Source organism: Anabrus simplex, chromosome 1, assembly GCF_040414725.1.
Source record: "Anabrus simplex isolate iqAnaSimp1 chromosome 1, ASM4041472v1, whole genome shotgun sequence".
Taxonomy (NCBI): domain Eukaryota; kingdom Metazoa; phylum Arthropoda; class Insecta; order Orthoptera; family Tettigoniidae; genus Anabrus; species Anabrus simplex.
In genome coordinates, this window is record NC_090265.1 from 116,424,090 (window position 1) to 116,441,132 (window position 17,043).

The 17,043-nt window shown below is 38.2% G+C and overlaps 1 protein-coding gene across 1 annotated transcript in view; it reads left to right on the top strand.

Moving 5' to 3' along the window:
* Window positions 1–4,347, top strand: part of LOC136862434 (NADH dehydrogenase [ubiquinone] 1 alpha subcomplex assembly factor 3) — a 36,195-nt gene extending 31,848 nt beyond the window's left edge. The window contains exon 4 of the mRNA XM_067138883.2: window positions 2,873–4,347. Coding sequence (XP_066994984.1) covers window positions 2,873–3,135 — 263 coding nt within the window. The 3' untranslated portion in view covers window positions 3,136–4,347. The remainder of the gene's footprint in view (window positions 1–2,872) is intronic.
* The last annotated feature ends 12,696 nt before the right edge of the window (window positions 4,348–17,043 follow it).

Genomic DNA, 17,043 nt, shown 5'->3' on the forward strand with positions numbered 1-17,043 from the left:
TGATCGCAACTGCGAGCTCACTGCATTAGCTTTACGACACTTTGATTCAATCTCACTTACTATATTACCATCCTGGGAGAATACACAACCTAAATACTTGAAATTATCGACCTGTTCTAGCTTTGTATCACCAATCTGGCATTCAATTCTGTTTAATTTCTTACCTACTGACATCAATTTAATCTTCGAGAGGCCAATTTTCATACCATACTCATTGCACCTATTTTCAAGTTCCAAGATATTACACTGCAGGCTTTCGGCACAATCTGCCATTAAGACCAAGTCGTCAGCATAGGCCAGACTGCTTATTAGATTTCCACCTAACTGAATACTTCCCTGCCATTTTATACCTTTCAGCAGATGATCCATGTAAACTACGAACAGCAAAGGTGAAAGATTACAGCCTTGTCTAACCCCTGTAAGTACCCTGAAACAAGAACTCATTCTACCATCAATTCTCACTGAAGCCCAATTGTCAAAATAAATACCTTTGATTGATTGTAATAATCTACCTTTAACTCCATAGTCCCCCAGTATAGCGAACATCTTCTCCCTCGGTACCCTGTCGTATGCTTTCTCTAGATCCACGAAACATAAACACAACTGCCTATTCCTCTCGTAGCATTTTTCAATTACCTGGCGCATACTGAATATCTGATCCTGACAGCCTCTCTGTGGTCTGGAACCACACTGGTTTTCATCCAACTTCCTCTCAACGACTGATCGCACCCTCCCTTCCAAGATGCCAGTGGTATACTAATCAATGAGATACCTCGATAGTTGTTGCAATCCTTCCTGTTCCCTTGCATATAGATAGGTGCAATTACTGCTTTTGTCCAATCTGAAGGTACCTTACCAACACTCCATGCTAATTTTACTACTCTATGAAGTCATTTCATCCCTGCCTTCCCACTATACTTCACCATTTCAGGTCTAATTTCATCTATTCCTGCTGCTTTATGACAGTGGAGTTTATTGACCATCCTTTCCACTTCCTCTAGCATAATTTCACCAACATCATTTTCCTTCTCCTCATGAGCTTGGCTATTCGCAACACCACAAGGATGATTTCCTTTTACATTGAGAAGATGTTCAAAATATTCCCTCCACCTCTCGAGTGATTCCCTGGGATCTGTTATGAGTTCACCTGAATTACTCAAAACACTGTTCATTTCCTTTTTCCCTCCCTTCCTAAGATTCTTTATTACTGTCCAGAAAGGTTTCCCTGCTGCTTGACCTAGCCTTTCCAGGTTGTTACCAAAATCTTCTCATGACTTCTTTTTGGATTCAACAACTATTTGTTTCGCTCTGTTTCTTTCATCTACGTACCAATCCCTGTCTGCCTCGGCCCTTGTTTGGAGCCATTTCTGATAAGCCTTCTTTTTACGTTTACAGGCTGCTCTCACTTCATCATTCCACCAAGATGTTCGCCTTTTCCCATCTTTATACACAGTTGTTCCTAGGCATTCCTTTGCTGTTTCTACTACAGCATCCCTGTATGCCACCCATTCACTTTCTATATCCTGAACCTGCTTACGTCTACTGTTTGAAACTTCTCACTAATCATATCCATGTACTTCTGTCTAATTTCCTCGTCCTGGAGATTTTCTACCCTTATTCGTTTGCAGACAGATTTCACTTTCTCTACCCTAGGCCTAGAGATACTTAGTTCAGTACAGATCAGATAGTGGGCTGTATCATCGAAAAATCCCCGGAAAACTCGTACATTCCTAACAGATTTCCTGAATTCGAAGTCTGTTAAGATATAGTCTATTATGGATCTGGTACCCCTAGCCTTCCATGTGTAGCGGTGAATAGCCTTATGCTTGAAGACTGTATTCGTAACAGCTAAACCCATACTAGTACAGAAGTCCAGCAAACGCTTCCCATTCCCATTCCCATTAGCTTCCATATCTTTCCCACATTTACCAATCACCCTTTCGTATCCTTCAGTTCTATTCCCAACTCTCGCATTGAAATTGCCCATTAGCACTATTCTATCCTTGCTGTTGACCCTGACCCTCGATGTCACTCAATGCTTCATAAAACTTGTCCACTTCATCCTCATCTGCACCCTCACATGGTGAATACACGGACACAGTTCTAGTCCTAATTCCTCCAACTGACAAATCTACCCACATCATTCGCTCATTTACGTGCCTAACAGAAACTATGTTGCGTGCAGTGGTATTCCTGATAAAGAGCCCTACCCCAGACTCTGCCCTTCCCTTTCTAACACCCGTCAAGTACACTTTATAATCTCCTATCTCTTCCTCGTTATCTCCCCTTACCCGAATATCACTTACTCCTAGCACATCCAAATGCATCCTCTTTGCTGACTCAGCCAGTTCTACTTTCTTTCTTCCATAAGCCCCATTAATATTGATTGCTCCCCATCAAATTCCATTTCGTTCGCCAAGTTGTTTCCAAGGAGTCCCTCGTCTGTCAAATGGAAGTGGGACTCCGATACCCCCATAGGTCCGAGGCTTGCTTAATGTGTTCTGAGCTCGGTAGATTCATGAAGCAGGATGGTACCCTACTTGCACATAGTCCAAGTGAGGATCTCTCGTCTAACGGGTTATGGACCACCGGTGAATTGTATAGTCCTAGCCGCCTGAGCACAAGGAGGGCCACGACTCAGAATATGTCCGAGATGCCCACTCCCATTCCATAGCAACTGGTATCCCGACTCTCAGGACCACTTACTAGGCCACTCAGCCGTTGCCCATGGTTCACGAACTAGGACGTGACTACAGTAATCCACAAACATGAACCATTTCATTTATTAAATTTTTTTTAATCATTTGATTTTGCTAAAGGGAAATTTGACATCTTTTTTTCCCCTGAATTGTTGATTTTCATATGTTCACAGATATCCTCGTGCTGGGTATTGGAGATGAAAGAGCTAATGCACAGCTAAACAGGAACATCATTAAAGTAATGCGTAAACATCGTATAAATGTTGAAGCTTTGACTACTGAACAGGCATGTGCCACTTTCAACTTCTTAAATGCTGAAAATCGCTATGTAGCTGGTGCTCTCATACCGCCAAATGACATTAGGCCAACAGAAGATGATATAATGGCAACTAAATTAAGAAATAAAAGACTATATGAAGTTGAAGATGATTATTAAGGTGAAACATTATCAGTTTTATCAAACTGATGTTCTTCTTTTGATAAGGTCATCAGTGCTGGTAGCAGGTGTCCTTATCATTTCTGTAATATAGTAGTCGTAATCCTACCAGTAGTTTCAGAAAGTTGCATCTACAGTAAGATATAAGATAGATTTTATTTTCGTACATAACATTGTTTGGATGATTATTGAACTGGATTGTAAAGCAAGGGACATTGTTTAAAAATTTCATCAAATGGCGTGGTAGTTACGGTAGTATTAAGATCCTGTCTTGCAAATTTACTGTCTTGTGTGGTCTATTTGGAAGACAGTTTCTTTGCAAATTATATGGTTGTCCTACTGTTGTTTTATAAGCTTTGTTATGATTCATACAAAGACCATAATATTAATTTAATCTATTATAAATTTATTATGGTACTGTATTTAATTCATGTGATGTAAATGTGTGGAAGTATGTGTGATATTGTAAACAAGGCATGATATGATGTTTTGTCTTCAAGGAAGGGAAAGCATTTTCTGTTCTGATTTTTATGAACTTGTGAAAGTACACGCTTATGGCCTTATATTGCTGGAATGGTTGGTTGGGTTGTTCTGCTAATGTGAACATGTTCCCTGTCTGTAATAGGTCTTTATGATTGAGTTTACAGTAGCTCTCTTTGAACATGGGTATGCAGTATTTTCAGTTTTTTGATTCAGTTTGTTTGTATGCATGCTATGTGTGATAATGACAAAAATGTTCTAAATTAAATCATTATAATATAATTTTTAACTATGATCTGATCTCCTTCTATGAAACAGTTCTATTACTTTTCTGGAGCAGTATCGTAATCAGTGAACATTAGTCAAAGTCTTTTGGGGAGTTTCGAGTATTAGAATACTGTATACTGTAAAACATTATGCATAATGCAAATTGTCTATGAGCCATTCTTTCTCTTGTATTCATTTTGATGTTATGTTCAGATATTGGTGTATCAAGTTCAATCCTTTCTTCTTACTATTTGCTTTACGTCATATTGATACAGATAGGTCTTATGGCGATGATGGGATAGGAAAGGGCTATTATTGGAAAGGAAGCGGCCGTGGCCTTAATTAAAGTACAGCCTAGTGTGAAAATGGGAAACCACGGAAACCTATCTTCATTGCTGCCGACAGTGGGGTTCAAACCCATTATCTCCCGGATGCAAGCTCACAACTGCGTGCCAACTTGCCTGATATATCTGTTAGGAATGTATCTTCGAACACCATATTTATTAACATTCAACTGTTTGATATATGTACCAACACAAATATTTACAAGAAAAGGTCAAAATTTCCCAAACATACCAGCCACCAAAAGGCACTGGCCTTTTAAGAAGGGAAGAAGAAAGATAATTCACTTCAGGAATAAACACATAACACAGATAGTCAGGGAGTTCATAAATGTATAAATCACATCACTGAGTAACTCGAAACTTTTAGTATTCTTTCTCATTCTCAGGCAAAACACACAACTTCTTGATGGGTCGTTTTATGATACCGGAGTTTGTTCTCACAGTGGCGACCCGTACGAGGTTGTCTTCACCAGGATGAACAGACTCTATTATGCCCATTCGCCATTGCAGAGGTTGTAGGTTGTCATCTTTGATGAACACGAGATCTCCAATTCGAAGATTAGGATGTTTCTCAGTCCACTTGTGGCGCTGCTGCAGAGTGTTAATATATTCCTTATGCCATTGTTTCCAGAAGTCCTGGGTCATCTTTTGAAGATGTTGCCATCTGGAAAGTCTGTTTATGGAACAGTGAACAAGGTCGTGATCAGGAAGTGCAGTAATTTGTTCCCCAATTAGGAAATGAGATGGGGTTAAACAAGATAAGTCTGTAGGATCATCGCTGAGTCTTGTTAGAGGACGAGAATTCAAGCAGGCCTCTATTTGGGAAGAAAGGGTAGTTAGTTCTTCAAAGGTAAGCACCGTGCTACCCATAGTTCTTCGCAGATGGTACTTGAAAGATTTCACCATGGACTCCCAAACTCCGCCGAAATGCGGTGCTGATGGAGGGATGAAATGCCAGGCGATCCCCTTTGTGGTTGCAGCTTCGACAATATTTCTGTTTTGATCAGAATCTTGGAGAAATTCTTGCAGTTCTTTCAGCTCCTTTGCAGCACCAACGAAGTTAGTGCCATTGTCGCTATAGATATTTGATGGACATCCTCTGCGTGACGTGAAACGTCGCAGTGCGGCCATGAATGCATCCGTTGTAAGGTCTGAGACAACTTCCAAATGTACAGCTCTTGTGGCAAGGCAAGTGAAGATGGCGGCGTAGGCCTTGCCCATTCGTTTGCTTCTCAGTGTTCCAATTCTTATAAGAAATGGACCAGCATAGTCTACCCCCACGTTCAGGAATGGTCTTGCAGGGGTGATTCTTTCTTTGGGAAGATTTCCCATCTTCTGTTGATTTGTTGTCAATTTTAATTTGTAGCATGGCAAGCATGAATGAATGTACCCTTTAACGACTTGTCGAATTCTTGAAATCCAATATCTCCCACGTAATGATGATATCAGAAGTTGGGGTCCAGCGTGGAGTAATCTTTGATGTTCACTTAAAATAATAAGTTTCGTGAGGTGATGCTTGGGAGGTAATATAAGTTGATGTTTAGATTCGTAAGAGATGGATGATGCATTGTACAGTCTTCCACCAACACGAAGAAAGCCATGTTGGTCCAGAGTCGGGCTTAAATTCCTAATTTTGCTAGCTGAGTGAATGTTCTTTCCTTGCTCGAGGCAATGAATTTCTTCGCGATAGGATATTGCTTGAACAATCTTGATACATACATTGAGGGCATTACTTATTTCTTGAGGCCTTAACGGGGACATGTCGCGATCATCGGGGTTTCTCCTGCAGTTTGAAGCAAATCTGAGGCAATAGCTAATCGTCCTGAGTAGTCGGTTTAACGAAGAGAATGTGTTTAGAAATGAGTCGTTATGTTGCACAATAACAAGTGAAGTTAATATTCTTTTGTCTGGTATCTTGTTAGGGTCGGAGATAGTTTCTTGTTTCGGCCAAGCTGAGGGGTCTAAGCATAGCCAGGCTGGACCGTGCCACCACAGCATGTTGTTCTTCATGTCTGTTGGTTCAATGCCTCGCGAGACAAGATCTGCTGGGTTATCCTGTGATTTAACATGAGACCAGTGATTCGAGGGAGCAATTTCTTGAATTTCTGCAACCCTATTTGCTACGAAAGTCTTCCATTTAGTGGGGCACGCATTTAACCATGCTAGTACAATTGTCGAGTCAGTCCAAAGCTGTATCTTAGTGAATGGCAGTTGTAGAGAGGCAAGTGTTTTCTTCAGGAGATGGGAGAGCAGTAAGGCACCACACAATTCTAGTCGGGGAATTGAGACTTGCTTTAAAGGTGCGACTCTCGATTTTGCACATAACAATCTGATAAGAACGTCACCACTGTTGTTCACAGACCTCACGTAAATACAGGCGCCATAAGCGTGATGTGAAGCATCGCAGAAACCATGGATGTCTATGGACTTGATTTTCCCTTCAGCGAGAACACACCTTGGGACCTTGATGCTATTAAGCGTGGGGATCTGATCATATAATTTCAACCAAATATCAAGTAAGTTTACTGGTAAAGGGTCATCCCATCCTGACCTTTCCTGCCAGAGACGTTGCATGAAAACCTTGAAGCTGATTACTACAGGGCTTATAAATCCAAGTGGGTCGAAAATTGAGGATATCGTTGAGAGCACCATTCTCTTTGTGAACGTCGTATCACCCATTAATTCTTGAAAATTTGCGTTACAGTTTATTTGAAACTTGTCCGTGGATGGATGCCAAGTCAACCCTAATGTCTTTACCATGTCACTAACGTTGTCAGTTAACGAGTGCTTAGTTTCTCGTAAGCTTTCTGGGATGGAGTTCAGTAATTCAGGGCTATTGGAACACCATTTTCGCAAAGGAAACCCTGCACGACTGAGAAGCTGTTGTAACTCGATTCGCAGCTCCAAGGCTTCTTCTAAAGTATCTGCTCCAGAAAGACAGTCATCAACATAGAAGTCACGTTTGAGGATCGCGGCCGCTCTCGGGAATTCGGACGCTTCTTCAAGTGCTAATTGCTGGAGACATCTTGTGGACAGGAACGATGCTGCAGACGTGCCATATGTGACAGTGTTAAGAGCATAAGGTTTTAGATTATCTTGAGGATGTTCTCTCCATAGGATGCACTGTAAGTGTCGATGTTTAGGATGAACCATTATCTGGCGGTACATCTTTTCAATATCAGCGGTGAAAGCAATGTTGTGAGTGCGGAATCTCATAACTATTGAGCAAAGATCTTCTTGAATTGTAGGTCCTACCATTAAGATATCATTTAAGGCAGTACCGTTGTCAGTCCTTGCTGATCCATCAAATACGACTCTTGTTTTAGTAGTGCTGCTAGAATGCTTGACAACAGCGTGATGAGGCATATAATATCTTTCTCCTTCAACGGGTTCTGACGGAAGTTCTGTCATGTGTCCAAGGGTCTGGTACTCTCTCATGAAGGTGATGTAATTTTTACGAAGGTCGTCTTGAGTTTGTAGTTTCCGTTCTAATAGATGAAAACGTCGGCTGGCAGTCTGCATTGAGTTTCCAAGTTGCAACTCTCCCTTAAGGGGTAGCTCTACGATGAATCTCCCAGTTTCATCTCTTCTTGTGGTGTCCTTGAAATGGGCTTCACATTCCTTCTCTTCAGGTGAGTGTGTAACATGGTTCACTTCCTCGAGGCTCCAGAACTTCTGAATTTGTATTTCTAAGTTGAGGTCAGATCTGATAAAGAGCGATTTGGTTGGTGTCTCCTCTTCCCTTTCTCGATTGAGTTGTGAATATTCTCCGCTGAGAATCCATCCTAGCTGTGTGTTCTGTAGGCATGGGTACCCTTGTCGGCTTTTTCTTCCGGGTTGCAGGAGCTGTAAGAAAAATTGTGCGCCAATCAGTAAATTGGTAGCCCGAGGGATGTGAAAGTCAGGATCAGCGAGAGTGATGTCTTGTGGAATGTTCCAGTCCTTGCAATTGATATGTGAGACAGGTATATTGCCAGTTATTCTGGGAAGAACAATACATTCCATGTTGAAGTGATAATCGTTGATTGTTGAGTGAACCTCAATATTCACTGCTGTGTTTGCTTGGGATGTGAGTTCACCAAAAGCTTGCAGTGTTATGGCGCTGGTCTTTTTCTTTTTCAGTCTCAGTTGTTGCACCATGTGTTCGGATATAAAGTTACTCTGCGAACCATTGTCGAGTATGGCACGAATTAAATGGAATCTTCCCTGACCGTCCTTGATCTTTACTAAAGCCGTACTCAGAAGTATCTGATTCTTGGATGTGCTTCTCAGAGAATGATAAGATGATTGTTGTGGATTGTTGTTTTGATTTGCAGGAGATGATATATGGTCAGTCTCATGATGCAACAACGTGTGGTGATATTTGTTACATGATCTACATGATGTTTTTGATGTACATGCCTTCCAAGTGTGGGATGAGCTCAGGCAATTGCTGCATAGATTTTTATCCTTTACTACTTTGAACCTTTCATCACAATCTAATTTAAGAAAATCTGGGCACCTATAAAGCTGATGTTCATCTGAACAGATGCAACATTGTCTTGACGTTGTAATGTATGACTGTTGAGCTGCGATTTTTGACCTTGAACTTGTCTGATGGTTTTGCGATAGACTGGGAGAGGGGTTGGAGGCACAAAGTTGCAATGTCTGACAACGTCTCTCCAAGAACTTAACAAGTTCTTTAAACTCTACAGCTTCGAGATGAGAATGTTTATTTTCGAACTCTAGTCTCAATTTCTTATCCACTCGCGATAGTAGGAGCTCATTTAGGAGAAGATCTAGAATGCTTATCTTAGCATCTAGTGCGTTCAGCGCATCAATGCTACCTCGGAATTTATTTACGAGTTGGCGTATCTCTGTTTCGGTTGAACATACTTTACCCGGTGATTCTAGGATCTGTTTAATATATTCAGCAGCTATTAATTTTGGCGAGTGATACCTGCTCACGAGAAGGTCATAAGCTACAGTAAAATTGGAGTCTGAAATGCCAATATTCCTAATAGCATCCTTGGCTTCACCTTTAAGCGAGGATAACATGTAATGAAACTTCTCAACATTTGACAGATCATTGTTATTAACTATCAGGTTCTGAAAGGTGTCCCTGAAGTGAAGCCAAGTTGTTAATGTACCGTCAAATGTAGGGAGCTTGATTTCTGGCAATTTTATTTGCCTTGCTACATCATTGGTTGAAAGAGAACGTACTTCGTCAGCTAAATGTGAAGTCTGGGAAATGATAGCCTTTCTAAGCTTAGCTTCCAGAAGATCGCTATTATTTTCGAATTCCTGGTGGTAATCGATATGTGAATCGATATTTTCGTCATCATTTAGCTCGAGTTCAGTTTGAATGTATTTGAAATCTTCCTTAAGAGAAAGTAGCCTATTCAGTTTTACTTCGATTAAGGTTGCGTCTGCCGTATCAAGTTCTGAGCTCACAAAGCTTTGTATGCGTGTTAAACCGGCTTTAAGAACGGATCTTTTCTTCATTAGAGCTCTCTTTGTATCGGGATCCATATTGCATTTGTAGAGATTAATACGAATGATTGGTGTCGTCTTTACGACGTGTCAATTCCGTCTAATTTCCGCCTTCTAAATCATGTGGCACGAATGTAACCGTGTAGAATTTCCGTGCCATGGATAATAGTTCTCATATGTCACACTAGATGACGCTACTTGTCATTATAACGATGTGCAATCCGTTGTTTTGTACAGGTCGCTTATTCTCTTTGGCACAAGTTAGTTTGTAAACACTGCGGTAGATGTCGTAATCGAAATGTCCAAGGCAATGCGTTGAAAACACACAAAATCAACATGTTTCACGAAATTGATGCAGTAAGTAATAGTATTTCATTAGATTATATCCTTTGATACCTTGTAAATACCAAAACTTGCCAGGTTCATGGAGTTTGCCGTTGAAATCCACATCCAGGCCGGAGGACCAATGTTAGGAATGTATCTTCGAACACCATATTTATTAACATTCAACTGTTTGATATATGTACCAACACAAATATTTACAAGAAAAGGTCAAAATTTCCCAAACAATATCAAAGTAACTGATTTTTCTGGAGAGATTTTTACTTATTCTGCTCATTTTTATTAATATAGCTTGTAAATTTTCCAGTCTGTCAAAATATGAAATGTCGCTCTTAGTACACTGTAACATACCTATAAAAATTGACAGTTGTATGTGAAATGACATGTCATAATTGTCATTTTTTACAGGTGCGTTATAGTGTACTATGTGTTACATTTTGTGTTATGACAGACTGAGAAACTTGCGATTTATATTAACTAAATTTGCCATGTAATAGAATGGCTTCCTTCTTAGCAAATCATTTTTATTATATGTATATTTTTTATATACTCATTACTGTCACTTCTGCTCAGTTTTGATTAAAATCAGTTACCGGTAATTTACTTCATGCTATGATTGACAAATTAAGAATAATAAATGTGATGCACATGTTTAATTATGCCTTCACATCTAAAATATTGGTAACTAGAGCTGTATCAATTTAGCAGTGGGCTGTGAATCTTACCTGTCTTCTCTTCTAAAACCAGGTAACATTGTTCATCTTCAGCTTATCCTAATGAGTAACAGTTTACTTTTGTGTAACTAGTGCATACATACCATGCTGTTCAATATAACCCTATGCTAGTCAGAAGGAAATTGTTTTCATGTCAGTACTTTGTGTGTTTTTATATTTTCATAAATATATTTCTGAATATAAAATGCACCCTTCATTTCTTTGGAAATCAGTAGCTTAAAATCCAGATGTACCATATATTCTTGGTGAGATTGCAACATTATACTTGAAGTTGTGTAAAGAGAATGACATAATTTTTCATAGGAAAACTACCATGATCTGTTTCTTACATTTGTAACTGTATCACTTACTTCTATAATTTTGGAAGTGAGTGTTATATTCAGAAACATATAGTATTTCTTTACTGTGCTTCACTTCTGTTACTTCACTCCAAAGTAGAGCAGGCTTTGTAAAACCAATTTTGCTGCTGCTGATATTCCGTTCTAAGCACCATGATATTGCCCTATCCTTCCGTCAGTAACCACAGGTTGCAGTCGCTTTATAGTGATTTGAACTTGTATAATTTTTATCAAGAAATTTCATTGAAATGTTTATTTGCATTATTTCAAATATAAAAGGGTGGCAGTTGGAGTTTTTGAATGAACTGTTGCGTTAAGCTGGTATCTCAAAAGTAAAGTAGTCTGGTCCTAGTTTTCATAATTATTCTGAATGAACACATCAGAATTAAAGGAAACTCTTGAAAATTAATTGAAGTGCTGGAGATATCTATAATGATTCAATACAGGATATAGTATCAGTTGTGTAAGATAGCTGCTATAAGCATTCTTAGAACACGTTACATAAATAAATGGTAAAATTGATATTGCCTGGCAGAGAATTGAGCATCTGCTTGTAACAACAGTATTTTGTGTGAAACTAATAGAGTTTTTTTCTGTTTCTTATAGAGTGGTAGGGCCTATAATAAACCTATATTGTTACTTTTCTTACATGTTCAGCATCTTCAGTTACTGACTTGAAATCACTGGTTATAATTTTGTGTTACGTGTATATAATAAGAAGTGTTGTAAATAGTTGTTTGAAACTCAAAAAATAAATCTCTTTTAAGCAGAAATGTACTATTTACTATCATATCCTCCCTTATTACTATTTATAGTTTTGCTTTCTTGAGTTTTAAAAGAAACTGTTGCATTAAGTTGGTATCTCAAAAGCAAAATAGTCTAGTCCTAGTTTTCACAATTATTTGGAAACATAAAAAAATAAAGGGAACTTGTGAAAATTAAATTTAAAAATGGAGATATCTGTAATGATGCAGTACAGTTTTAGTTGTGTAAGATAACTGCTATAAGCATTCATAAAACACTTTACATTAATAAATCATCAAATTGATATTGGCAGAGAATAGAGCATCTCCTTGTAACAACAGTATTTTCTGTGAAACTAATAAATTTTGTTGTTTCTTTAAAGCACGGTATAATAAACCCGAGTACTTTTCTGACGTTCATCCAATGTTGTTACACTCGGAATGGTCAGCTGTTGAAGGTGTTTTGTATAGTGGTTGGGATAAAATAAAAATTTCATAGTAAAACTGTGTGAGTGATTAAGTTAGTGTAATTAATATTGTGTGTTTGGTGTGTATAGAAGTAATCATGATTAGTGATATACAGTAGAACCTCGATAATTCAAAAGTCAAAGTCGAAGAAGCTCTCGTTCCCTGAAACATGAGGTACTGTTTTGCATGTTATTTTTAAATTGTTTAATTTTAAATATGGATAATTTGTGATTTGAAGAACAATGTCATTTCCATTACTGAAATTTAGACTTTTAATTCAAAACTGCCTTTATATTTTAAAATAATAGTATTTTACAGAGTAATTTAAATTCAAAATCTATTCACGTCATGGTATAAAACGTCTTTCGGAACGTGCAAGGGTAGCTTTCGTCACTTTCACTCACTTCGGTGTGTCTATAGTGTGCTTCATATTTGCTAAGTTCGAGTGAAATCGTGATTCTTTGCGTTCAGTGTTTTAAGGAATGGCACAATATCATTATTCTAAGACCTAATCATATATTATGCTCTTATGAAGTCGTAAACATGTACCTAAATATTCCAACCGATGAAACAGTAAGAATCATCAACGATAACATCAATAAATATAGTAACCTTAGTAAGCAGGAAATCGAGGAATTTATGAAGATCTTAAGATTTGTCTTAAATAATAATATTTCTCTTCTAACGGTACGGTTTACCAATAAAAAGGTCTAGCTATGGGTGACCCTCTATCTGGTATCCTAGCAGACATTTATATGGATTCTATAGAGCATACAAAGATTTTACCACAAATAAAAGAAATACTGTGTTTACCCGAATAATCCCCGCCATCCAATAATGCCCGCACCGTCATTTTAAGAAGGCTCATTTTGAAAAAATGAAATGGACTAAAATTCCTTCCATCGAAAGAGTAACGTAGGCATAAACAAATATTTTGTATCACTCTGCGAGGTCCATGTGGTCTTTACGCAAATATCACTGGTATGAAATATATTTTCCATGAAAATGAGCAAGTAGGCCTACTTGCGTGACAGGTATTTCATTAATCTGAACTTGCAATAGGCTCGATTCCCTGTAGATGGGAAGACTCGTTGTCTCTTGCATCACTAGAATCCTCTCCTAAATTACTTACAAGTTTGTGGAGTTGGCTTTTATCTTAGTTTAATACTACGTAATCCAAGATAACAGTTAAGTTTGTGTTCACCAACAACATTATCTCGGATAACGAGTATTATCTCGGTTTAAAATTTTACCGGAGATTGGTTGGCCGGTGAATGGGAAGTCTAAGATAATAGCCTTCCAAGATGGCTACTCGTAGACGGCTGGAATGTCTAATTGCTAGAGAAAATCACAGCGACAAGTAATATGATCAAGATTATGCAATTAACAAACGTCTTAGATAGATGAAAGTACGTGCAGCATGTTTTGAGGACTACGCCGACCAGACACATTTTAGGTTATCAAAAGCTTCGACACTGTCAGTATGATTGAACATAAGCTGGATTTCCCAACACAGGTAAGCCTAAAATGAAGTCTCGATTATATCTTGTACGCTATGCGAATGGGTGACTTTTAAATAAAGACCAAAGAAATACTGCCTTATAATTTGAGTAAAATATACAATGGGTAGGCCATAATTTATTTCTTATTATCTTTGTTAATGCTTTCTGCCACCAGATTTAATAACAATCACTCTCTTGGAAAGTCATGTTAGGCTTCTTTCTTCGTTTCTGCTCAATAGCCAACATAATTCATGCGAATTAATAATAATAATAATAATGTTATTTGTTTTACGTCCCACTAACTACTTTTTAAGGTCTTCGGAGACGCTCATGCAAATTATTGGCAAACCCCGAATGGAATCATAAACATGGTTTACATTTCGATAGCGGCGGCAGCGCGTAGTCATTTGTTTTCCATGCAGGCGTGCGTTAGTATGAAAAATTTGCGGTTCAAACTCAGATTGAAACGAAAACTTTAGTTTTGGTAAACCGAGATAATAAATTCTGTGGTGAATATGGAAGTGAACGTTATCCGAGATAATGACATTATCCAAGTTTTGAAAATCTAAGATAACAGCAAAAGTAACTGACGTTGGTGAATATGGGCCTTAAACACTTCCCACACTGGACGGTAACATGACCGGTGGTGGATAATTCTTTTCGTGCAATGTAAACACTTGAAATAGACACACCGGCAAAATCTGATGTTAATTTTGCGATACAGTAAAACCCCATTAATTCGAAGTCTGTGTAATACAGAAATCGGACTTCCAATTACGTGATTTTGAATAACAGCCATCTTGTAATTCAGAAATGCCAATCCTCGCCAGTTTTCACGGATTCTGCTTTTCCACGTACTACCTGCTACGTGATATTGTGGCGTTCTTTAAAAAGCTGAATACAAAAGAATTACGATTTCACTCTATTTTCAACTATGAAACACACTATAGAAACACAGAAGTGAGTGAAAGTACGGAAAGCCACCCCTGCACATTCCGGAAGACGCGTTCTATTGTGACACGGAGAAATTTTGAATTTAAATTACTCTGTAAAATACGGTACTATAAAAAAAATGTAAACTCAGTTTAGAATTAAAAGTTTGAATTGTTTTCCATTTAAATATGACATATGGAGACAGTTTTCTTCCATCTACGGTTGCACAAAGCATAACTGTACACTCAGCATTGAAAACTAGGTGAGCCAGGAGCGTATTGGCAACCTTGACGCAAATAAAACCTGCACCCCAATTTCGTGCCTCAAAATTTAAAAAAAAATATGCGGGGATTACTTGCATAAATACGGTATGTTTGTGGCTCAGATTCGTGGATGATATGTTTGTAATCATTGAAAGGGACGTCACCTATAATGATGAGATTTTAAATCATTTAAATAAAATTGACCCTAATGTTAAATTTACTAAAGAAGACAAAACGAATAATTCCTTAAACTTTTTAGACATAACAGTCGCATGTTTTCATAATGCATTTGATTTTCGTACCTTTAGAAAACCTACACACTTTTCCATTACAATTAAGAATACCTCCTTACACCCTAAGGCCCAAAAAACAAGCCTCATTCTATAGCTTGATATATAGAACTCTGAAAATTTCTCTTTCTTCTAACTTAACTAAAAGGCTGAATTGAATTATATAAGGAATCTTGCCAAAATTAACAATTTCAAAGTTGACATGCTCAATCGTCTAGTCAACAATGTAAAAACTAAATTATCCACGAATCTCATCCCAGACAAGCCTAAAAAAAAGACAAAAAACAAATTTGCTACATTTATTTTTAATAACGCCGCCATCCATCAGATCACTAATACCCGAAAGGAGCACGATATTAATGTAGCTTTCAAGAGGGTCAACACCAATCAAAACGTATTTCTTAACCACAATAAGGTCAATTGCAATAGCGACATTTACTTACCTGTCCCATCGTCGCCATTAAGACCTATCTGTGTCGGTGCGACGTAAAGAAAAAAAAAAAAAAAATTAATCACAAGTGTCCAAACTAATAATTCTACATTTTCATATGACTGATCAATAATCAATTAATGTATTTTAAGAACCAATTTTTAATGTATATTACTGAACTTACTGCCATTAATTTACACAAATGTATGTATATCTCATTCCACATTGTACAACCCAAATTAGATAGTGATAACATGAAAAATAGCATGTAATTTCATGGATGATGTATATTAGTTAACTACTTACCTTAACACTGTATGCTGGGAAACTTAGGATTGACACATACAATAGCTCAAATGTACCAAGACATACATACCAACATTTATGATCAGTTGGACTTATTTTAAGTTTTAATCATTATATGTGATGTTTTTGTAAAATATATCTTTTATGCATGTCAACTGAAGATGACCCCCTAGGGGCCGAAACCGGTCTTGACCATATTTACTAGCTGAATGTGAATAAATTTTGTATTGATAAGGTGGTGACTTATATTTATATTGTTTTTGTAAAGCCATAAGACCTATCCATGTTGATGCGACATAAAACAAATTGTGATAAAGGCACCACGATATTGTCGCATGAGAAATAACACATGTGTGCAGGATGTCTGTGACATACCGTTGTGCCTCAATCACTGATAGTGATGATGCTTGTTGTTAAAAGGGGCCTAACATCTAGGTTGTCGGCCCTCCCTCAATCACTACCAGCAGTGACCTAAAGCCATACCCGATGGCTCCGCGCACCATGATGCCAGGATTAACACCACTGTGCCTCTCCAAAACATTGGAAGAATGGGATCTCGCACCAGGTCACCATCAAACTCATAGACGATGGTCATCTGAGGTGTTGCATAACCACTATTCATTGCTGTAGATAATATGATGCCATTCACGGTCACGGCACCACTTAAAATGCAGCAATGTTTGTGTTGTTGTGTAAACAGCAATCCCTGCATGGAACAATAATTTCCCAGTACAGCTGCTGCTAATCTCTGACCAATTGTGCGGGATGACACAGAATGTTGCAGGGAGTCTATTACTAGCTCTTGGATGGCAGATGCAGATATGAAGGGGTTACGATATGCATGTTGTACAATAGGGCAATCCTCCCTTGTGGTGGTCAGATGTAGTAAACCGGAACTTTTATGATGAGTATGTCTGCCCTCGCGTTTCCATGCTGTCCCATGCTGTTACATCCGAATGACCCACAAATCTGGATATTGCACGTTTCGACCAGCTG